At 41.1% G+C, this 23666-nt stretch overlaps 2 protein-coding genes across 11 annotated transcripts in view; one reads left to right on the top strand and one right to left on the bottom strand.

The window, feature by feature from the left end:
* The window catches only part of LOC310677106 (uncharacterized protein), a 332640-nt gene that overhangs the window by 229111 nt on the left and 79863 nt on the right, over window positions 1-23666 (top strand). For 5 of the 8 annotated variants that reach the window (XM_083439493.1, XM_083439496.1, XM_083439492.1 and 2 more), the window contains exon 5: window positions 9625-9690. In XM_083439493.1, coding sequence (XP_083295619.1) covers window positions 9625-9668 — 44 coding nt within the window. In that variant the 3' untranslated portion in view covers window positions 9669-9690. Of the gene's footprint in view, window positions 1-9624; window positions 9691-10931; window positions 11399-23666 lie in introns of those variants that run through there. The other 3 variants (XR_014510919.1, XM_083439494.1, XM_083439490.1) reach the window with 1 other exon arrangement.
* Window positions 1-23666, bottom strand: part of PHEX (phosphate regulating endopeptidase X-linked) — an 89265-nt gene that overhangs the window by 24363 nt on the left and 41236 nt on the right. For all 3 annotated transcript variants that reach the window (XM_083439407.1, XM_083439408.1, XM_083439409.1), the window contains 3 exons: window positions 21752-21853; window positions 7741-7818; window positions 2138-2241 (listed from right to left, as the gene is read on the bottom strand). In XM_083439407.1, coding sequence (XP_083295533.1) covers window positions 2138-2241; window positions 7741-7818; window positions 21752-21853 — 284 coding nt within the window. The remainder of the gene's footprint in view (window positions 1-2137; window positions 2242-7740; window positions 7819-21751; window positions 21854-23666) is intronic.

Raw genomic sequence — 23666 nt, forward strand, 5'->3', positions numbered from 1 at the left:
TTGGTGAGTCCCAATTTAGACTCATTTGCTTCCATTGCATTAATTGGCCCCTTGAAATTCAAACAGTCTCTATCTTTCATAGGGGCTCAAGGGCCAGGCCATAGAAGATAATGATGTCAGAGCTGAGAGATGGGAAGTGATTATGCTCACGTCACACGCACAGCATATCAATGGACTCCTCATTTTCTATTGGTACTGCATTTTGAGAAACACACATGTAGAAAAAGAGTTAAGCCACATAAATATGAAGATCAAGTGGAGAAGGGGTGACATTAAGCAGTCCTTGAAGGAGTAAGCATTATTATTTTTATTTTTTTGAGATAAGCTCAATCACATTCTACCTCATGCTGAGTCAGGGAATAATCCCCTTCATTTCAAAGTATGCCAGAAATGGGGTATGATTCACAGGGGACAGCCCTAAACTTGTATATTTCAGGGATTATCTGCCAATTAATTTCACCTTCAGTGACATTTTCCATCATACTAAGAATCTCTTCAGGGTATATTAGTGCAGCTAATAGCCACTTCCACAAGAATGAAGGATCAAGGGTGTTTATCTCCTTCTTCATAAAGGAGCAAATGTTTTTCGCTGCTCTGGAAACTCGTGGTGAGATAAATATAATGCGTTTTGCTGATCTATGGCGCAGAATAGTCTCAAACTGATCCCTTCAGGGTTCTCTCTTACAGTTTCAATGTATTCCTTCATCACAATTACTATATTGCTGCAGCCACTGCGAATGCTTCTGAATAGTATCACAAATAGACGCATTAGTGTCACAGATCTCCCTTCCTGATGCTTGCTATGAAACACCACCCCATTTTCCTTACCAAATATTATCAATGTTGATCAGTGGTTAAAGGACCAAAAAAAGATACCTGAATTCATCACACAAGATTGGTACTATTAGATTTGTCAGTGCAGGCAGAGATCTGTCACATACCCTGTTTTCATAGGCATCAGCTATTTTTCCCCACCCAGTAGGGAAAATCCATGTCACTGCATTGGAAGCAGGATCTAGAATCCTATGTGATAATAGCAAACTCCATCTCTTAGTGCCTGTCCTTATGTAGTGAAAACAGCACCATTCATTCACAAGAAGGTGACATCAACAGGCTTTGGGAGGGGGCAGGAGTGCAGCTCAATGAAGACTGAGCATGCTCAGTGGGCATGAAATGCTGGCTACTTGTTGGGTGGGGCAGCAGGAAACTAGTGAGGAGGAGAATAGAGAAGAGAGCATGGCTGGCTGGCTGGCTAGAACCCTGAATGGGAGCACGTGGCAACATTTGTTTGCAAGTCCCACTTCCCTATATCAGACAGTACACAGCTACTCTCCAGAAGCTTTTAGTAGACTTTATGGGGCCACGATACTACTTAAAGCGGAACATGGATCACAAGAAGCACAACAAGTGCAACTGGCAAGGAATCAAACACTGAAGTTAGGTCTTTGGCAAGCAGCGAGTGACAACAGCACCTTGCCGAGTCTGTGAGGTGTGCCAATTATTGGCAAAAGACAGAGATGCATATCCACTCCTGCTGCTCATCCACACTGCTCTCTCCTCCTCATATGCAAAAGTACATAAAGCCAGATGAACATTTGAAAACACATTTTAGGAGAATAAGTTTGATAACCAGGACTAAGCCAAATCTGTATTTCCAGCTCAGGTTTTCATACAGAGAAAACTCAAATTCTATTGAAGTACAGCATCAATTTAACTTGGAACAAAACATTTTAAGTGGCCTCAGGTTATGTGCTAAGTATATATACCATTCCTGTGGTGAGCAGGTAACTTAAGTCAGTAACAGCAACACTTCCTCTTATTTTTAGAAAAATCTAATGTGCCAAAATTGTACCATTCCAAAATTGACACAACTGCCAGCAGAAATCCTATCTCAATACAATTCCATTATTGGGGGGAGGGAGGTTGAAAGAAAAGAAAACACACACATCAAACTCCAAACCAACCAAAGCTAAGCACTTTTAATTCTCATTGATTTCACTGTGTGAGATTTAAGCACCTGCGTAACTCCACCATTGAAATCAATGAGGCTTAAAAGTGCCTAACTTTGGCTGGATGGTGCCCTGAGTGTTTATGTTCCCCGCATGTCAATTATGTGATGAAGCACTTTTCTACTCACTCTGTTTTTGGAACCTCTTTTCTCAGCCAGTAGAAATCGGACTGCGCTGCCTGCTTGCGGGTCTGAAGCACGTTGCCAAAATAGTCTGTTTCTAAAAACTTCATCTGGGAATAGAATGTGAGGGTTATGCAAGTATAACCAATAGATTCAACGAGGAAAGCAAAGAATAACTTTAATGTCTGCAAAGCAAAACATTCTCATAAACCCTATGCTCTGAATTGAAATGTTCTGATACCGAGCAAGAATTCATTTGAGCTTTTCTTCACATATTTCTTTTTTATGTTAACATATCATTCCCATAGAGCTGCACCATTTCTATTAAATCCATAAACAGCAACTGTTGAAGGAATGGGAATTGCTTTATAGAATTGAAGGAATGGGAATTGCCTTACAGAATTTTATTTTTACATGTTATGGCTGAAACCCCTAATCTACTTACCTGGAAGTAAGCCCCACTGAACTCAATGGAACTTGTTGACATGTGAATGTCAGGAAACTGCTGAATATTTAGAAGACTGCCAGGAATTGCAAAAATGCTGACATTTCCCAAGAAATCCCACAGTCCGCAAAACACTTTTGCCTACTATTCAGCAACTGAGATACTTTTCAAATAGCTGTTCTATAGGCACTGCTTGTATCTAGATATATGACAAAGCAATCCTATGAAGCAGGGGGGAGAATCCAAGTTGAATTTTCTGACACTTCAGAAGCCCTGGCAGCTCAGTAAAGTTAGAGCAAGGGGAGGGTCTTTTTCTCTGCCTGTCCCCCCTCCTGTAGGGAGGGAAAGACTGATGTTGTTCAGAGCTTCTTTGGAGTAGAATGGTACTTGGGGGGGGGGTGAAGGGGCTGGGAATCAAGTGGATCCTCAGATACCCTTCACATGTCCCCTTCCATCAGAATATCTACGCCTGCCCAGTTTCCTGCTGACATACTAGAGATGGAGGCAGTAAGCTAAGTACCATCATGCCGGCGGACCTCCCTTGTCAGTGGTAGCACAGCAATTTCTCCACATCCAATAGCCCCTCAGCCAACTTTCCACTGGCTTTAGGATTACACCCTAAAATACTATGTGCATTTCAGCCACTGCCAGCCATCTACCTTTTGGTGCTAAGTAAGGTATAAATGAGGGCAAATTGTGCAAGTGAGGGCAAACTGAACTATCACACCCCACCCTGGGGCATGCAAGAGCAAAGAGTTAATCATTCTAACAAGGGCAAGCAAAGCTAAAAACATGCATTTAAACATGAAAGGTTTGCAAGCAAAATAAATATTTATTTATTTTTTAAAGCTGATCTCCCCCTGGAGTTTTAATACTCACAAAGCAGCTCCATTTTTATTTATTAATTTTCAAATTACACCCTTCAAGGGCCAATAAATATTTTACGACATCGAGGAGTAACAAAATATGACTGCTGACAGTGTGTAGGTGACTCAGAGAACTAGTAAGCAGATAGAATGCCAGGACCTCCAGTTCAAACTCAGACTCTGCTGCTACAGATCGTAAGTCGTTAATGTCTAATTACTGCTCCTGGCTTGTTTGAAAAGTATCGGCAGCTTAGTGCAACTTTCAAAATACCAACGAGTGCATTAAAAAAACCCATCACCTTCCACAAAGCCTTTTATTCTGGTGCATGTAACAAAAGCTGCTTAACCTTTGAGGTGTAAGACTGACTTCATATTTCTTAAATGTCAAGTTAAAAATATATTGGGAAAATGTGAAAAATTATTCCCACCCTGTGTCTTTCATGGTAAAGTTAAGAAATTTGTAAATTGTATTTCTACTGTTTTGAAGGAAATGCAGGAAATGCAACATATAAACCATTTGGAAAATATTAAGAAGGGTTACGCCCAAATAAGACCAATGGAATGTAAGCACTTAATGGCAGACTTAATATTAGTTTCCAAAAGGGTACACATGTTAGTCTCCTGAGCAAAAGCAACCAAGAGTCTTGTGGCACCTTAACACCAATATTATGACATAAGCTTTTGTGGTCTACAGTGCGTTTCGGGTACATTATCCTGCATTGGGTGGGTGGGGGTGGGTGTAAATGGTGAGGTCAGAAGGAAAGAAAATGCAGAAAAGTACAGCCATGGCAGTAACATTTTTAACAGTGGCCATTCACACACACAAAAAGAAAAAAACAATGACTGTTGATAACACAAACCTTGTGGCATTGGGAAGCCAATTAACACATTTGGTATGATAAAAATCCATTGTTCTGATTCAATCCGCAAGTGATAGCATTAAACCTCCTGACATATTGTAAGTGAAGAGTTCACCGCCACCCACTCAGCAAGTGATGTCCTTAAAGTTCCACCATCAGTCTGTCTGCTGCACCTTAAGCTCTCTCTACCTTCCTTTTCATATTCTCTGATCTATATCCCAACCTGTGTTGCTAACCATTAACTCAGTTTCAACAGAAAACCACTGGTCCATTTAGTCCAGTATTGTTGCATAGACTCTCCAGAGTTTCAAACAGAGTTTCTTTTCAAGCCCTACTTGGAATCTGGGACACTGTGTATCCAATGCATGTGTCCTACCACTAGCTAAGCCCTTTCGCCTTCTTGTAAATATAATTACCCTCAGTGAAGAAGGGCCCTGCCAAAAGCAGCTAGTTCTCTGCTGCACCCCAGTTATTTTTGCCACACCAGTGTCAGTGTCATGCATCAGAACCACCACATGCCATGCAACTAAAAACACATACAGTGGTACCTCAGGTTAAGTACTTAATTCGTTCCGGAGGTCCGTACTTAACCTGAAACTGTTCTTAACCTGAAGCACCACTTTAGCTAATGGGGCCTTCTGCTGCCACCGCACTGCCAGAGCACGATTTCTGTTCTCATCCTGAAGCAAAGTTCTTAACCTGAGGTAATATTTCTGGGTTAACAGAGTCTGTAACCTGAAGCGTATGTAACCTGAGGTACCACTGTACTAGAAAATAAATGAGATGAAGTATTGCAGTGATATTCAACTAACATTTATTCAGAGTAGACCAACTGAAATACATGGACATGACTAAGTCCATTAATTTCAATGGGTATACTCTGAGTTAAGCCTAGTTGAATATCACAGTTTGTGAAATATAAATGCTACTGATATGTTTTATTAATAAATAATTTTGTTATTGTCCCCCCCCCCCACACACACACTTATTCCAGATTACTTCTATTTTTGGTTGACCAAGCAACTTGAAAATAAACTAAATCTCCTACTTTCATCATTCCCAACTGTAGAGTTATTGCCTAGAAAAGATTTGTTGTAGCTGTTTGGCTTGTCTGGCTTTAAATATCTGTAACTATGAAGTTTCACACTACAATGATTTGATAGGATGTGAACATAAAGCAATAAAAGGAGTGACTTATTATCATTTCCCAGCTTGCTTTAACCATCACAGGCAGAACTATGGCCTCAGTGAAGACACTGTGTGGTGTATTGTAGGGCTACATATTTTTAGCTTACTGAAATATACAGCAATTTTGCAGTAGGATTATGACTCAGAAAATGGGTTGCAACTTCCATTAATTTGTTCCAACGACACAGCTGACAATGATCACTGTTTTGTCTCAAAGACAGACACTGCATATATTGCAAAATAAACATTACTAGAGACATGGTTAAGACTTCCCTTTATGGATTAAATAAGGCTTGGAGTACTTACTCATCGTCCTCCATTTCAATTAAAAACACTTTATCCTCCAGAGATGTGATGCTTAACAACAGACTCATGTAAATAATGTGGGAGATTAAGCAGAACTCAAGAAATGTGCAAAGCAAGGAAAACTGTGCTATAGCTAAAGGCATACATTTTAAGAGCAGAAATGCAGCACTCAGAAAGTTAATATCCCTTTACCTCCTGTGGGAGCGCGATGTGTCAATGTGCAAGCCATTTATGTCTTGGACAATATATCCTGAAATAATAACTCCTTTGAGAACAAAATTTCAATTTTGAATCAAATCCCAATCAAACACCATTGCAGTCTGTTGGTTTGGGGTTGTTTTTTTTAAATCAAACATACAGCAGGCTTATTTTAAGACACTAGCTAGGTAATGCAAAGTAATTCCCGGAGGTGTCTAAACTCTGTGCACACACATAAACCAAAGAGCCCATGACTGGCTGAATGTTCTGAAAATTGCTTCTTGCAATTTTTTCAGCTTCTGGAGGAAAGAGACTAGAACCTGTGCAGGACACAAAAACTTTGCCCTCGCGCGTGCGCACGCACACACACACACACAAAATTTCAGGTAGTCATACCCAAATGCCTTGATGCCTGTTCTTGTGCTTGAAATTGCTTTTCAAAATGGAAAGTTGAGATTCTTGTCCCCGATTCAAATTCTATCTTGGTGCAGCACAATTATTATTATTTTATTTATTAAATTTCTATACCACCCTTTCATCTGAGAATCACAGCGCAGTTTACGATATAAAAACACAAAAATACATAACATAGTAACAAACAAAAACAATATCCCACAGTTAAAAAAAAGGCCAAAGATTGTTAAATTAGCCAATGGAAGAAAAGGAATGTTTTTGCCTGTCACCTAAAGGTATGCAATGAAGGTGCCAGAGAAGCGTTCCTGGGCACCTGGCCATTTCACAAGCAGGGAACCACTGCAGAAAAGGCCTGTTCTTGTGTGCTACCCTCCAGAGAAAGGCACACAAAGAAGGGCCTCAGATGATGACTGCAGGGTTTGGGTTGGTTCCTATGGTGAGAGGCGGTCCTTATGGAAGATGGGCATAGCCAGGGAGACAAGGTGGCAACTGTCCCCCTAAATCAAGTAAATCAATAAAAAATACTTAACTAACTGAGGTACTGCCCCCACCAACATAAATCCTGGCTACACCCATGTAATGGAATTATGACTAAAAGGAACCAACCCTGCCCCAACAGATATGCTATACTGTGTAAAGAGCCTATGCATATAATCTTTTGTTGTGCAAAACCTTGCTATGAAGGAGCACACACATGAGGAAGAAAGGAAAGAGGAGAGTTGTAGGTGGAAAAGAGTAACCCCATGATGTGTGGAAGAGCCTGCCTTCCATTTTCTAACTAAGAACTTGCAAGATGAGGTTTTCCCCATGAAGATAGTCTGGAAGGAAGCCCAGCTCATAGAGTTTCGAGTGTGAATTCATGTGAATGAGACTTCCACACATAGATGAGAGGTTTGGTGGCCTGTTGTCCACACATTCTTCAAGGTGTGGGGTGAAGGAAAGGGACACCGACTCATGTACAATGTGAGGGACACCTGTCCATTCGTTTTACTGTTTAATTATGAGCTGGGAAAGAGAAAGGCAAGCAAAACGGTATGTAGGGAAGGGAATATCAGGGTATGTCCAAGGTGAATGTGTAGATATTTACCAGCAAAAATATTGGTTGCAGACCTCTAGCTAAGGTGTCTTGTTGTAAGTGAACTATTTTCATTGAAAGGTGCTGTTTTTTAAATTATATTTTCTGGCTTTAAACCCAAGCCCTTGAACAACTGATATCGAGAGCCTCTCTGGACACTGTCCAATTTTAATTATTTTGTTTCCTCTGCCTGTGACTTACATATGGCAAACATCATAACAAATACCAATAGATAACAATTTAAAAACAAGACTTACTGTTTTGATGCCTTCAGAAATATATGTATCATTCATTATAAACTCGGGGTAACCCACTTTAGCCAAAACTGCTTTCGCCTTTGGAAAGAAATACAAACATCATTATGAGAAAGAATCTCCATTATTACCTGGATGTGGCCTTATTTGGCCACATGGCTGCCATTAGCTTCAGATACAGAGCCACTGGTTCCATCAATAAACTTTAGCATAATTTATGGCAATCTACTGTTCAGAAGATACATTTCATCCCATTTACACATAGCAACATCCCATTACTTTTGCCAAAACTATGTGCCACAAGCATAAGAGATATCAGCAAAATGCACAATTGAGGTTCCTAAAAAGTCAAAGGTGGGGAATTTGTGGTTCTCCGGATATTTGGGGTGACAACTTCTATCATCCCTGGCCATAGGCACGATGGGAGTCAGAGTACCACAGATACTCCACTCATCCTACTGGTAATAGGAGAGCTTTTGTAGCAAATACCCAGTGAGATCAAATGGATGAACCATAAATTTTAAAAGCAGACACCCTTACCACACTTCCTCCATTATGGTTACTGACCTGAAAGGGAAGAACTTTCTGATGCCCAATGTGGTGGAAACATACAAGCAAATAAAGTCATCACCAAATGCTCCAAACATGGGAGTGGTCTACAGCCTAGCAAGACCATCCCAAAATATTTTGCCACTTGAAGCAAAACAGAAAATGGCACACCTGATGCAGCCCCGTTCTGAGTTGCTCAGAGAAAGCTCTGGTGCACTGAAAGTGGTGGGAAGCAACAAAGAAACCAGAGAGGAGTGGCAATGGCAGCCCTGTTCTTCCCAGGCAGTGGCCACGGGTGCCAAGCAAAGGAGGAGGTGAGTGGCATGCTCCTTGGGGGCCCAGAACTGCCACCCCTCCCAGCTGGTCTCAGACTGCAACCTAAGGCAACTGCCTCACCTAGGCCAATGGGCGGGGTGGCCCTGTAGCATAGCTATCATGTGTACACACTATTGGGAAAGATGTCAACCAGTTGGGCCAGGTGCACTTTCTCCTAAGACTCCAAACCCCACCACACAAAGTGTATTATCTGAATAATGAGCTGAGTATGGTGCTGAAGGAGGCAGGGGGTGCGGAAATGGCTTCATTGGACCAAATTGGATCCCCTGGCGGGGCAAGAAGGGTGGCCAGGGGGTGGGGGTAAGGATAAGCCAGGCTGAACAGGAGATCCTGTGGAATCTCATTGACCACTACAAACTTCAGTGATTGGCCATCTATATGTGGATCTGTGCGAAGGAAGCTCAAAGGGAAGAAAATCTTCCACATCTTTTCTGAGCTTTTCCATTTTTATTGAATAATGTGTGGCTAAGTGCCATAGTTTTCCTCCTCCCCTTATAATGGGCCGGTGGAAGGGGGAACATTCCAGAAACTTTACCATCTCATTCTTGACAGTTCCTCAGCCCTTGGGTTTTTATTTCCTACCTGAAATTAAAATCTTCTACCTGTAACATCACAATTAATTGCAAGGAAGATAATTAAGATGTCACAAACAGAAGAATACAGGTGGGGAATTAGCAGCAGGAACAGATGAACTCTTAAGCAAGAAAGATCCCATTGTCATGCAAATATCCCTGGTGCCAGGAGAAAACAATGGAAGACAAATGCTGTGAAAAAGAAAATAGGAAATGAAGCAAATGATAATGAAAGAGAATATTTGCACTTGGTTTTCCATGAGGAGCAGGAGGGCCTTTAGGAACATTTGTAAATGGTGGGGAGGAAAGCAGAAATGCAACTGTATCCATTTTGATCACCCTACTGTTGTTCGGCAATGGCTGAAGCTGTGCAATGACTTTTCGGCTGATATATTTGAGGGCTCTGAGTGTTTTTTCTTCTTATTTTCAGCTCAAGAAGGCAAGAGGGAAACATCTTATTTACATTTCCACTGAGTTGGCTGCTTAAATGAGCTAGGTAAGTCACAAATGTCTTGCATGTATTCAGAAGTAATCATTTTAATCACTTAATTAAGCAGCCTTTGTGTTGCATCCACACAAATATGCCAGCTAACATTTTTTATTAAACCAGCGCAAGGAACAAAATGGTTTAGAATAGCTTATGAACTGCTGCCTTTCCAAAAACTATCCATTTTGCAACTGGATTAATTATTCAGTAGGTTTTTTGTTTTGTTTTGTTTTTTAAGAATCTATGGAGATTAGCTGGTCCAGCATAGTCGATGATTTATGAGTGCACCACTCACTGCAAAATGTTGATGAAACCCCAAAGCACTTGGTCTTTCAATGCGGAACAACACTACACAAATTCCTTTGAATTTTGATACTTTAATTTAAAAAAAACCAGTTAATTGTCTCCAACAGAAAATATTATTTATTTGCTAAACTGAACATCATGTATACAGATCCAATTCCTGACCTCTCCATGACAGGCTGGTAAATTATTCTTGCCTGAAACCAGGAAAGCTGCTGCCAGACAATGTATTCCAGGAGTGGGGAGCCTACTCTTGAGGTTATTCAAGGTCTACTCTTGCCCTGTCAGGGGATCCAATTTGGCCCATGAAGCCATTTCTCCAACACCAGGCCCACCTGTCGATTTAGCTGGCATCACTCCAAAGGTTCCCTACCTCAGTGGGCCAACATTGACAGGTGGGCAGACCCACCTACTTATCAGTCACCTGACATTAGGTCACATGACTGACAAGTGGCTGGTCTCATTCACCTCTCAAACTTGGCCAAAAGGGTGGGGGAGATAAACATCTGGCCAAAAATGTTCCCTATCCCTGGAGCAGAATATACTGAGCTAGATGGGCCATTGACCTGACTCAATATAAGACAGCTTCCTATGTTTTAGGTGCAATGTATTTGCATTGATTTAATTTGTGAGCCATCCAGAAGGCCTAGTCAACTGAACAGTGTTTAAATGCCAAAAAGAAAAAGAAAAACTCTGAGAGATAATGTGCGAACAAAATTAAGCAGGCTGCCTGGTCAGAATGACAGGACATCCACAGCCTTGGGAGAGGTATTATAATCTTTAGTCACAGCACTTAGGGTAGTGATTAAAATCAAAATGAAAATGGAGGAATTTATATACAATATAAATTAGGGGCGCCAACCTTTTTAGACCAATGGGTTCCTTGGGGGTTTTGAGTGAGAGTCATGGGCACCACCACCTCTGTTCCTTTCTCTCTCCCATATCAGATCCACCCCACCCCTTCACCCCTGACAACCAGAAAGAGGAAAGTTTTGTGTTCACTTTCCCAGAGAATCTGGGTAAAAGCCTTGAAATCTCAGCCTTGTAAAGTACATTGTGAGAAGTGGCAACAAAGAGTACAAAGTGGCAGTGGGAAAGAGCATCACTCTTCCAATTTCATTCTTCAGCTCTATGTACTTATCATAGAATCACAGAACTGTAGAGTCGGAAGTAACCCTGGGGGTCATCTGGTCCAAAGCCCTGCAATGCAAGGATTCTCCTCTAAAGCACCCATGACAAAAGATGGGCAGCCAACCTCTGCTTAAAAACCCCCAATGAAGGAGAATTCACAACCTTCCAGGGAGGGGAAAGGAAGAAAAGGGTAACCACCTCATAATCAAAGGGGCACTGAGTGGATGCCAGAGGAAAATCTCAATGGCAGTGCTGGATTGAATATGTCTGTTTTCAAGGAAGATATGGGCTTTCAAGGAAGAATTGATCCATCTCTGGCTTGGTACCCCAGTGTGTAATTCATATAGGGATACATATATCCCTTCCACATTGTGATTTTGGTCATGGGAAGAATTTTAACATCTTTGTCTTAACTGAAGATGTGATATGGAAAGCAGCCATTAAACAGGCTACCTCAGTATATATTGGGAAATGATGGCTTATGAATCTAAGCAGGATCCTTTAAAACCTTTCTCATTCATTTGGGTAATCTAGCCAAAGAAGGCTGATTGCTGAAGAATTGATGCTTTTGAATTATGGTGCTGGAGGAGACTCTTGAGAGTCCCATGGACTGCAAGAAGATCAAACCTAGCCATTCTGAAGTAAATCATCCCTGAGTGCTCACTGGAAAGACAATCGTGAAGCTGAGGCTCCAATACTTTGGCCACCTCATGAGAAGAGAAGACTCCCTGGGAAAGACCCTGATGTTGGGAAAGATTGAGGGCACAAGGAGAAGGGGATGACAGAGGACGAGATGGTTGGACAGTGTTCTCGAAGCTACAAACATGATTTTGACCAAACTGCGGGAGGCAGTGGAAGACAGGAGTGCCTGGCGTGCTCTGGTCCATGGGGTCACAAAGAGTCGGACACGACTAAACGACTAAACAATGACAACAACAACCAAAGACCACCATATCACCATTTACGTCACACAGGAGAGGAGAACAGTTTTGACAACAGCACCCAGACTAATCTGGCTCATGGTAGTATCTGATAGCATCTTAACTCATTATTGACGCAAGATTTAAGGCACAAGACTTTCAACAGGGTATTAATTTCTCCTGGATTTCTCATTTCTTTGCATAGCCTTTTCTGCACTGTGCTGCTAATATTTAACTTCTATCATCCATCAAGAAAAAGAATATGGGAAGCCCTCTAAGAGGAAATTGTTGGGTTTGGCCATTATTTTAATCATTTCATACCTTCACTTAAATATGTCAAAATTTCAGAATTATAAAAGACAAAATCCCAGAAATTATCGGTTAGTTCAGGATGAGCATTGTTTGTGATGTATACTGGGAAAGGGTTAGAGACCCTCTCCTATAGATAGCCAGTTCCCCAGTCTTAAAAAAAAAAAAAAAGCACCCCACATGCCTACTAATTACTGCAACAAAAATCTCATTGGGCAAATCCTAATTGCAGATCCCACATGTAATATCTAAATTTGGTCTCCGGGATCAGCAATTGGGCATTGTATGCTTTCACATCCAGTCTTGTTGAAACTATTCCTGTACTAAAAAAGATCCCTGCACTAGCAATAAATTAGAGTTATGTTCAAAGCAGAATTTTTTAAAAGGCATTTATCTCAACTCTCGCTGTACAAGATTGCATTTTATTATGACCATTTAAGAGGGCGCATATAGATCACTATGCATTGACAACCTGAACCTATTGCAACAACACTTTTTTGCAATAATCACAAATAATATAATGTGATGTATGCATACATAATCGTCTCTCTTTTTATGGGCAATTTTTAAATTCTAAAATAAAGAAATAAATTTACTGGGGAAATTAGCATAAAATCTAGTTTGAAAGCAAGACTCTTTCATCGCTCTGTAATGGGCCCTTTAATTGCAACAATGAATTGACTCTTTATGTACATGTCTGTCTGTGTTTTCATTTTTCATGGAAAGTAGGCTATCTGAATACCATCTGCTAAAACTGTTGCATGCATATGGCTGGTACTCTATTTCTTCCAAACATTGGGAGGAATGTGCTAGGAGATTTGAAACCTTATTCAATATATCTTGCACAGAATGCAGAGTTCAAACTAAATAGCACCCGTGTGAGTGGAAGTTTTAAGATACTGCATCTGGAAATGTCTGCTATAGAAGGTCTTAAGAGAGAAATAGCCAGAGCTGTTAAACATGTTAATACGTAGCTGGCAAAAGAAAAGAAAAATCTGTCCTGGTGTTAAGTACTGAGTCATCATCTGTATTATACTCAGTTGGGATGTTTGTTTTATATGCTGAGCATATAAGAGAAAGAATCACACTGGTATTGTTGGTTCTTATTTTTTAAAAAATTGTGCAGACATTTTATGTATTGGGGTGTTTTGTTTATCTTTTACTCTGGCTAGCAAAAAAGTGGGGCGGGGGACAAATGAATGAATAATACAATTATTAGACACAGATTTTATACTAAAATAAAACATTAACATATTTCAGAACCTGAAGTAGTACAATGCAAAGTGACTGGGTTTGAAGTCTTGTAAACTCTTAAGTCAAAGGTGGAGGATAAAAAATAATAATTTTCCTCTTGATTCAGAATGATATTTTAGTGCAAGAGCTTCATCCCCCAAAAGCTGAAGGGAGTTCACATTACAAAATGCAGCCATTAAATTTCCTGCTTAATGAGCTGTTGCTTTTATCTCATTTATCTGGATTCCCTCCTCACTGTTCATTGTGATTTAAAGAAATGCACAATTAACCCATCAAATGTTGCTATGTAGATTGGCAAGATTTTTGTACACATGTGTAACACTGACCCACGTGAGGTTAAGAGGCTTCCCCAAACTTACAGAATGTATCCAAAGTTGTGGACACATCTTTAACAGGTATTGTAAGCACGTGTGGTGCTGGAGTAGCCCATAGCTGGGGCGACAGGAAGACCAGACATCATTGCCAGTGAACCCTACCTAGGGCTTGGACCTCAGCAGCTGCCCAGGTCCTGACAGCAGCCCCAGTAGGTCACATGCAGATCTTTAAAGAATTATGAGAATGGCTGCTTAACTATTCTTGTGCGTTGTTGCATTCCAGTTGACTATAAGGGCTCCTTCCGTGTGCACATACATGCATTGTCCTTGTCCACCTCTCTTCCTTTTCCATGTCAAATATGAGAGTGGCCAAAAGTGTTCTGATCTCAAGCAATTGCGTTAGCCTTATGGAGTTATGCTGGGCTCTGGAAATAAAATGACAGCTTTGGGCCCAGGGTTAAATACAATTTCCTTTCCCTTCACCGGTTCTCCCGCAATCTGTCTGAGCAGTGCTCAGGTTATTAATGGAACTGACATTCCTGTACAACTGACTGAGCATTGGCAGCAGCCAGGTAACAAGGCAGAAGGTGACGGCAACAAATCATCTAACACCAAAAGATAAGAGATAACGAAATGTGTTTTGGCGATTAGTTTCAGATCATGCCAGGGAAGAGGAATGTGTTTCACCTGGTTATCCTAGATCCATATTTTGTTCAGGAAATGTCATACAACTGCTTGGAAGCCTATTTTAGCATCCATCAGTATAGAAATTAATAATACAAATTATGGTTGCGTCTTTTCACAGACAGATGGACCTCCAAAAAGTAGAAGCACCCACCAAGCTATCAGACCACTCATATGATTCACATGTCTGCAACTTCTTCAACCCTGTTCTATCCCATTCAGATGAATTCCTCTGTTCAGGCAAGCCTTCCAGGATACTCATAGGGCAGACATGGAGGGCCTGTAATCCTCCAGATGTTACTGGACTATCACTGATTTATTTAATGTATTTATATCCCACCTTTCTCCCAAAGTTGGGATTCAAGGCAGCTGCTTCTGCTGCTACTTCAACATCTCATATCCACCTTTGGATATATGCCCCTTCAGAGTTCTCTCCAATTACTGCCACAATTTTAGATGCACTCTGGCATGCACAATATGGCTGTTGTACATGGACATAGAATTAAAAAATGGCAGCAACCCAGATTTTCATTTTAGTTAAAAATCAGGGATGCCCATATGATGATGAGATGGCAGTGAAGGGAGATCTTAAGATTCAGTTAGTTTGAATCCAGTTTTGTGATAATTCAGCCTGTCTCCATCTCTTCCACCGAGGTAAGCGGTCCTTCTGCCCTGTTACATCTGATTTCCCCCTTTCAGTCCAGTCAGAGGATGAACACTGGGAAAATTCATGGAACTCTCCCATTCCAAGACAGCACAGTTGTCTTCTCTGCCTGGTTAAGAACTATAGTTTGCTAAGGGTGTTGGGAATTGAAGCTACAGCTCCCAGGAATTTTTGGGGTTGCTTTAATGGTATGGCATGCACACAGCTAGTGGGTAGGTCATGCGAGTCTCTCCCGCCTGCATTGCTCACTTTCCACCAACATTTTCAGAAACATTTATGACTGGGGAGGAATCAAGTGATAAAATTCATTTATCATGCCTAGGCAGCAGAAATGCACAATCATTGGCTTCTGGCAAAGATTATCTGCCACCAAATAATGGGGGGCTGTCTGTTTGGTTTTTGTGGGGTTTTTGCTTTCGTTTTGGAAGAAACAAGAGTAAATTAGCATTTTTAGAAGGATCCATGTTAGCACTACATTAACATAGTCTCAATCCCAAGTTATCTCCACCTCTTTTCTCTACAGAACACTTATCATGGAGCACAATATTCAGGATAGCTTCACAGATAGAGCAGCCTGTTATCTATGTGTCTCATGTGAGGGAAAGGAAAGCCCTTTCTGAAAATTGTGTTTTCCACATTCAGCATCTTTTCTATGAGGCTACAGGGTGACTCAGAGCTGGGCCAGGATGAGAATTATTGATTAAGTACATCCACGGCCAGCTAGCATAATGAGCTACAGAGCATGTCAGGCACACAATGGCATAAACACCCAAAGGACAAGTAGGCAGCAAAGTAATGCCGTTTAAGTGGTAAATCAAGAAACACGATAAAATGGGAGTCTATATCTTTTGGTACAATGGCATTTAAAAACAACAACAACACTTTTGAGCTACCATTGCACAGTTTGTGCCAAGACCTGACAGAAAGCGGAAGAATAAAATGCACATAATTGGCTTCTATAGGAAAATATCCCTTTAAGTCTTGGGAGTCAGTTGTGAAGTGCATCACACACAAAAGAGGAACAGAAGTTGTGATGATGGGGAAGGAGGGGGGAAAGATTGGAGCATGTTGTCAGCCTCATATTTTTGCTCTCCAGAATAGTCATTTAATATACTGCTCTTCAGTGATAACAGGGACACCTCCTCGTTTACATGCAGACACAAGCACACACCCACTGGTACATACTCTCTTGCTCAGTGTCAAGGGGACTGAAAATAAGAATTTTGTAGGGACGTATTTGGAATTATTCTTGCTCAATAGCCCTTTTCAGGCATTCTGCCCCCCCCCCCTTCAGAGTCTCTATCACTCTCTGGAGGTTGAAGGGTGACATTAGGATTCAGGCTCATGCAAGGGGGTGGCGCAAGTAGAAACAGATTCCCAGGTTCAGACCATCACCCTTCCACTCACAGAGGGTGCCGAGGCTAGCCAGCACTTTTATTCCCATTGGCAGGGCAGAGGAGTGGGGGAACAAGGGACATATATTCTTGAATGAAGAGGGTTAATTTCAATTAATATACTAGGTTTGTTAATGAGGAGAAAATCTTGCACAGAATAAAAGGTGTTAAAATGTGTGCAACTTACTTAGGGGGAAAATAAGAATCATTCTTAAAAGGTTAAAACTGTTTTTAATGAGGTAACATACTTTGAGGAGAGTCTGTTGTGTATAAAACTACCTGGAAAAGTCTACTCTGCTCTTTCTGCCATATGTTTATAATGCTGTTAGCATGGAAAGTGAATTAAAAGTATATCATTGGCTATGTAACTTTTGCATTTGCGTTGCAGACTGATTTGAGCCAAGGCTGATTCAAGCCTCGTGGGAAAGTAGCCTTAAATGGAAAGGAGTAATATGGGTTGTTAATTTAAAATCTGCCTTAAATTAATGTAAAACACATTGGAGAGGAGCATAGTGGTGACCACTGGTTATTGAGCTGTCTACAGTCTCTATGGAAGCACCTTGAGCTCCATCCAGAGAATTGTGCATGAACTGCACTCTGACTCAAAAAAAGAGAAAAGAATACAAGAGCATTTGGAATCTGTTGAACTGGATCAAATTGTGCATAGAAATATATTGCTAGGTGTTGCTAACTGTGTACTAAATATCTGTTATTCCTTTAAGCAACCTTCAGCAGTGCCAAGTCAATCAAAGTCCTATACTATAGATTTCATTAGTCTTTCTTTTCAACAAAGGAGAGGGGAACACAGTAACCACCTTGGTTTTCACATAGGGAGGGTCAGATCAGGCTGTTCGTATGATCCATGCCATTTCTTCATGGTCCTCACGCATAAGTCTATTTTATCTCATTTGCACATTAATCTGTGATTCAAAAAATAAACCCATGATAAAATTTGCATTTAAATGCTATTCTGTTTTCCCTCAGTGCACTCATATCAACATACATTTTTTTAGAATGCTTTTTGTACCCAGAACAGGAACATTTGGGGTGTGAAAAGACCAACACATAGGTAAATTCCAACATTCACATTAGTCCTGGGAGTGCAGATTAAGTCCATTCATAATGGAATTCCCAAAGATCAAAGCCCTTTACAGACACACTCCTTTTGTGCAATGGCTATCGTCTGAGGGGGTACTCAATCACTGGCTCCATCCTTGCCACCACATGCATGCTGGTCCTGCCCATAAAGGCCCACCCTTTGGGAAAGTAAGTTAAAAGTGAGGAGCCTGTTGTACACATGGCCCCTCCTCAGGCAATTTTGAATTCCATGCAATCTGTGCCAGCAACCCCAGAGAGCCACTACCATTTTACTGGTGTTGGTATCTGTCTGTCTCGGGAGACAATAGAGGGGTGTGCCTTTGGGGATGAAGTCAGACTGTTGGAAGGTTGCATCACCTGCTGTGGCTGTGAAGACTGATACGGGAGAGACATTTTTGTTGCAGCTGGGGCAGATGAAGGCTGATGCAGGTGTACCACTGCCTTTCTTTACCATTCAGTGTAAACAATACTGAGCTAGATCAGGGGTCAGCAACCTTTTTCAGCTGTGGACTGGTCCAGACCATGTGGTGGGCCGGACTATATTTTGGAGAGAAAAAATTAACAAATTCCTATGCCCCACAAATAACCCAGACACATTCTACTTGTGTAAAAACACGCTGATTCTCGGACCGTCCATGGGCCGGATTGAGAAGGCGATTGGGCTGCATCTGGCCCCCGGGCCTTAGGTTGCCAAACCCTGAGCTAGATGGACCAATGGTCTGGCACAGTATATGACAGCTTCTTCTGCTGCTATGAATGTAGCTCCTTTCTCTCCCCAGAAAGAAGATCAAATTATTCAAACATACTCAACGAAAACATACAAAATATTCAGGGGTGTGCTGGCCCTCACCTATGGCCCAGAGGGAAGCTCAAAAAATGCCAATAAAGCCCAATGGCCAGGGTGACAGCTGGAGATCCGCAATGCAAGAAGAGCCCCTCAAGTGACAATCCTGCTGAGGGTCCCTCTTAAAACTGTAGCTACCCCTGCTGAGGAAGTTTACAAGCTTGATTCGGGGCGGCAGATGACATGCGCAGCAATAAGGCATCAGTAAGGAAATTGAGCTTCATTTAATGTTATTGCCTTTAACAGGCCATCTGGCAGCCAGGTATAATGAGGCCTTCTATAAAGTTTTAAATGACTCTTATAATAAGATCACCCTATTCCTTAAAAACTGCAGCATTTCCCAGTATGTGACAGCTCCATAAAGATCTATCAACCCAATCCACATTACAGCAACAAATATGCAGAGAGAGTTACTTGCTACTTGAGGGAGCCAAGTCATGTGGCAAGCACTTTTAAATGTTACCCTGAGGAGCAGAAGAACTCACCACAGGGAGCCCATGTTCAGTGGCATTCCAAAGGCAAATGTACCATTGAGTTCAGCTCTTAAAGAACATTTCTGACACAGACATCCCTCACTGCTGAAATTTTCACCCGACAGGTATCTCATTGGGTCACCATCCTTGCACCAAACATTTCACCAAAAAAGTTATTAATCAGGCACTGCTGCTTTTTATAGCTTTGTATGCACCTTGATTTGTGGATACGCAACAATTCAAATATGTCAAGAAGAAGACAAAAGATCATGTAAGGCAGCTGAGAGCTGCATTCTTTGTCTTCAGTCCAACCCCAATCTTGCACTTCATGCATTTCCCATGTTTCTGAGGTCCAAGCCTGACATTTCCTTTAAGCAAGGCTGCAATTCACATCCAGCTGGTGTCCCTGACACGGTTTTCAGTCTTTTATTTTGCAGCCATATAAAATATGAATATGACCAACTGCTATTGTAAAACATACCCTGTTACCCATGTTACTGGGTTTTTTTTCCAGAATGTGTAGGATGTTTCAATTCTCATTTTTGAAATGATTCTTGAAAGCAACGCACTATTTAAATCTATAGGTTTTGGACTTTAGTTTTTGAATGGGGAGGGGGAACAATCAAATTCCGACTCTCTTCATCTGAGCACAGCATGGAAAATGACTCAGCTGCAGCTTGCACACAAGACCCCTTTACAGAGGGCATTTGCCAATAAGATGCTACCCAATCACTTCGACAAATAAGGCGAAGAGGCCATTTCTTCCCCTCTGCCTCTGTGTACTCATGTATTTTTCAAAAGTGTCATTCTGTGTGCCACTTGGCATTTGGATGAGCTTCTCTCCTGAGAGTTTAAAATGGAGGATTGCAACAGAATGGTTCCAAGAATGCTTGAGCACCTGTGAACAAGCCACGTTCCTTTGGTTTTCTACTATCACACAAAGCTTTGAAAATATTGTGACTCAGAGCTAATTTAAGCATGTGAGAGATAGCACATTGTAAGAGTTACTTCTGGGTTGCAGCTGGAAAATCACATTATTTCGTATGCCACTTCCTCATATAAAAGCTAATCCCTTTCACCCCTGACAAGCCAGCTCTCCATTTGTTCCTACAAGAAGCAAAAGGAGAAACACGAGTTGCAGCGAAAGTCTATACATCTTTCCATAAGCAATTCCCATGGAATTCATGGGGCTTTCTTCCCAGGTAAGCAGATATAGGATTACAGCAGGGGTGGGAAATGGCAGGTCCAAATGCAGCCCTCTAGCTCTCTCCATCTGGCCCTTGGGACTCTCTCCAGACCACACCCTCAAGTCATGCCACAAGCCCTCCTCACAATTCCCCCCCCCCCCGGCTGGAATGTGTCCTTGAGATCAGATAATGGCTCTTGCTTGCCTGGAAACAAGATTGAGAGGGGTGTGAGAGTGTGTGCAGAAACTAGGCTAGTGTGTGAAGGTAAAATTTACATGCATTGCTCCAACTTCTTTTGCATGTGGCCACAAATGGTTACTCAGAAGGAAATGCTGCCCTTAAGTTTGAAAAGTTTCCCTGCCCTTGAATTATAGAATCACTTGCCTTTTCAGCTTTCCAACCTCTACAGTAATATGTGAATGAGTAAGACTCACAAATCCTCTTGTTTACTTTTGAACAGAAGTAATGAAAAGAAGAAGAAACATATCTTATTTTTCTCTTCATATATAACAAAATGAACCAGTCATGCACTGGAAAAAAGGTCACAATCCCATTCAGCACGCCCCATCCCCACAAAACAGAAGTTGACCAGTGAAAAGTTTGGCAGCGTAACAATGTTTTTAAGAAAGACTGAAACACCACAAGAGAGAAAGCCAAGAGAAGTTCTCATCAGGTGTACTGTTTTTATATTTTCATGCAATCCTATCATGTTTATTTGATTATTAAGTCCCATTGAATTCACTGGGAAATCACTGGGAACTGAATCCGCTGAGACTTATTTCTGAGTGGACATGTACACAGGATTGTGCCGCAAATTTTTACATTCCATCACAATATGATTTCTGACTGAAAATAGACTGTGGGCCTCATAATGAATACTATTTTGGGGTGGCATCTCCCCTTGTGGAGACAAATCTCCTAAATATAAGGGCAACTTCTAAATATCAGAACCTACAAGATGCTATGTATTATCCTTTAACTGAATGCAGTCATTAGAGCTATATTCCAGAATGTTTAATGAATAACCTGTATTCAACGCATCAGTACTGAAAATGTGAACCCCAATGAAATATCAGAAGTGCCACCCCTTAAAAAAAAAGTCCATCAAAACATGTTTAGCACATTTTAGATACATCTTCCCCATGTCCCCATGTATTAACAACTTGTAAGCCTTCAGGATCACAGAAACACCATAAAGGGGAAATCTAGTGATTTAAATCTCAGTTCCAGGACTTGAATAATGTAGTAGGAGAACTAGCTGATTTTCTGGCAATAACATCTTTCCCACATAATTTATTAGCTTGTTTATGTGTAAGACCAAGAGTCTAAAAACCACTGAAGCAAGTAACAACGAAGATTAAACAAGATACTCGATAAAGTTAACGGGGTACACAGATTTTAACAGCAAATATACACACGTACGACATCTTTTCAAACAGATTGCTGATGGATAATCCCATTCATCCAAAAATTGAATGTATTTAAATGCCTTTACCTTTTCAATTGCTTTTTTCTTTGTTCCCAAATCCATCCAGGTGTTTTCATTCTCCAGCATGTCCATAAAGGCCCAACGAATCCCTTCAGTCAGTTCTGCCATCTGCAACAAATATTACCATAATTACTTAAGAAATGTGAAATGCTCTGAAGACTTTCTGTCCAATTCAGTGAAGGGGCTCTGCATGCAGAAGCAGCTGTGTGTGTGTGTAGCCAAAACAGATGTACACATCTGGATGTGTGTTCACATCTGCAAATCTAAATGTTCATCTACAGTGCTCATCTGGTCCCCAGCTAAATGTCACTAATTGTACTAAATTAGTGTGGGATTGGTGCCTATGAAAGTATGAATATTAGAATCCATAGCAAAGTTTCCCTTCCCTTTATTTTATACCCTTTAACTCCAAGACTACTCTTCAGGTATTTAAGAACTGGAAGAACATGGTTATGAAAATATTATAAAAAATCTTTTACTGGATAGAGCAGAGCTGATATGTGACAATATATATATATAGGCCCAAGGAAATTGTACAAGAACATCAGTGGTTGACTGTAACCTAAATATAATATGAATACACAGCAGTGTAATAAGACGCTTCCATGCAACGTTTTTCTGTGCACTTGGTTACGTTTTCTGCAGCATACATGCAGCTTCATAAGAATGTAAGATGAGTCTGCTGGAACAGGCCAATGGCCCATCTAGGCCCGCATTAGGCCCGTTCTCACAGTAGCTGAGGGAAACCAGCAACCAAGATTCAAGCACAGGAGCATTCTCCCCTCCTGTGGTTTCCAGAAACTGATATTCAGAAGCAATTCAGGAAAGATGAGAAATCTGTCCATTGGTCAAATTAGCCAGGGTGGCTGAAGTGGAGCTTCAGTGTTCCAAGGCAGCATAGCAAATGCCATCCCATTGTTTTCCTCATCCATTCTGGATTTAACATTTCCACATTTTTTATTGGACTTCATTGGACTTTCCACAAAAAGGATAAAAAAGGATAAATTCAATGGGAAAATCTTGTGGGAGAGCATTTTGATGCGGAAGCTGGGCAAAGCTTCCAGGCATGAATGGCCCCAATTCCATAACAAAATGCTGTGTGGAAGTGCCAGTAATGTCAGGTGAATCACCTCCCTGATTGAAAGTTTGGAGATTGACCTAAGTGGGGGGAAATAATGTCCTTATCTCAACAACCGAAGGGGATTGTAGCATCTCATTTTCATGATTCATTACTAGCCTTTAAATATCACATCATTTTTATACAATATGGAAGCCAGTACAGCCCTGGCATTAAATATGACCAAGCATTCAACAGTCGGGAGTAAACTGCATCCCAGGGAATAAGGTAACTTGGAGATATTGATGGCAGAGCACTGTTTCAATTAACTTAGTGCACTAATGAGGTGAACTCCCTGTACTTGGAGGTTGGCAGTTCATATTCTAGCTCTACAATTGGACCCTGGTGTATATTCTGGTTTTTATGCACCAGCTGTAGCAGTAGGGGTGGGAGGAGAAATCTATTCATACCATCAGAGTTGTTATCAAAATTGTTCAGGCGTAGCCGTACGAAATGCTGCCTAGACTGTAGGTCAAAAACAGTGCTATATTTAGACACAAATAATATCTCTTTGATAAAAGGAGGGAGACAAGAAAACATCCAGGGCATGAGCTCATCAGTGACTAAATACAAAAATACCACGCTTCCCATAATTCATTATTTATTCAGCATGGACCTTCTACAAACTAAGAGGGGGTGGTTTGGTGTCATCTAGATAGCTGAAACACAGGAAAAGGAAAGGCAGACTGAAGAAAATAGAAGATGCCATATTTTTAAAAAGAGAGATCAACCTGGCATCTAGTCTATGACCCATTCCCTATCCATCCTCAAGAATATGCCCCAATGATATCAGTGAGATTTATT

This window comes from Podarcis tiliguerta, assembly GCF_965153285.1.
Source record: "Podarcis tiliguerta genome assembly, chromosome: 4".
Taxonomy (NCBI): Eukaryota; Metazoa; Chordata; class Lepidosauria; order Squamata; family Lacertidae; genus Podarcis; species Podarcis tiliguerta.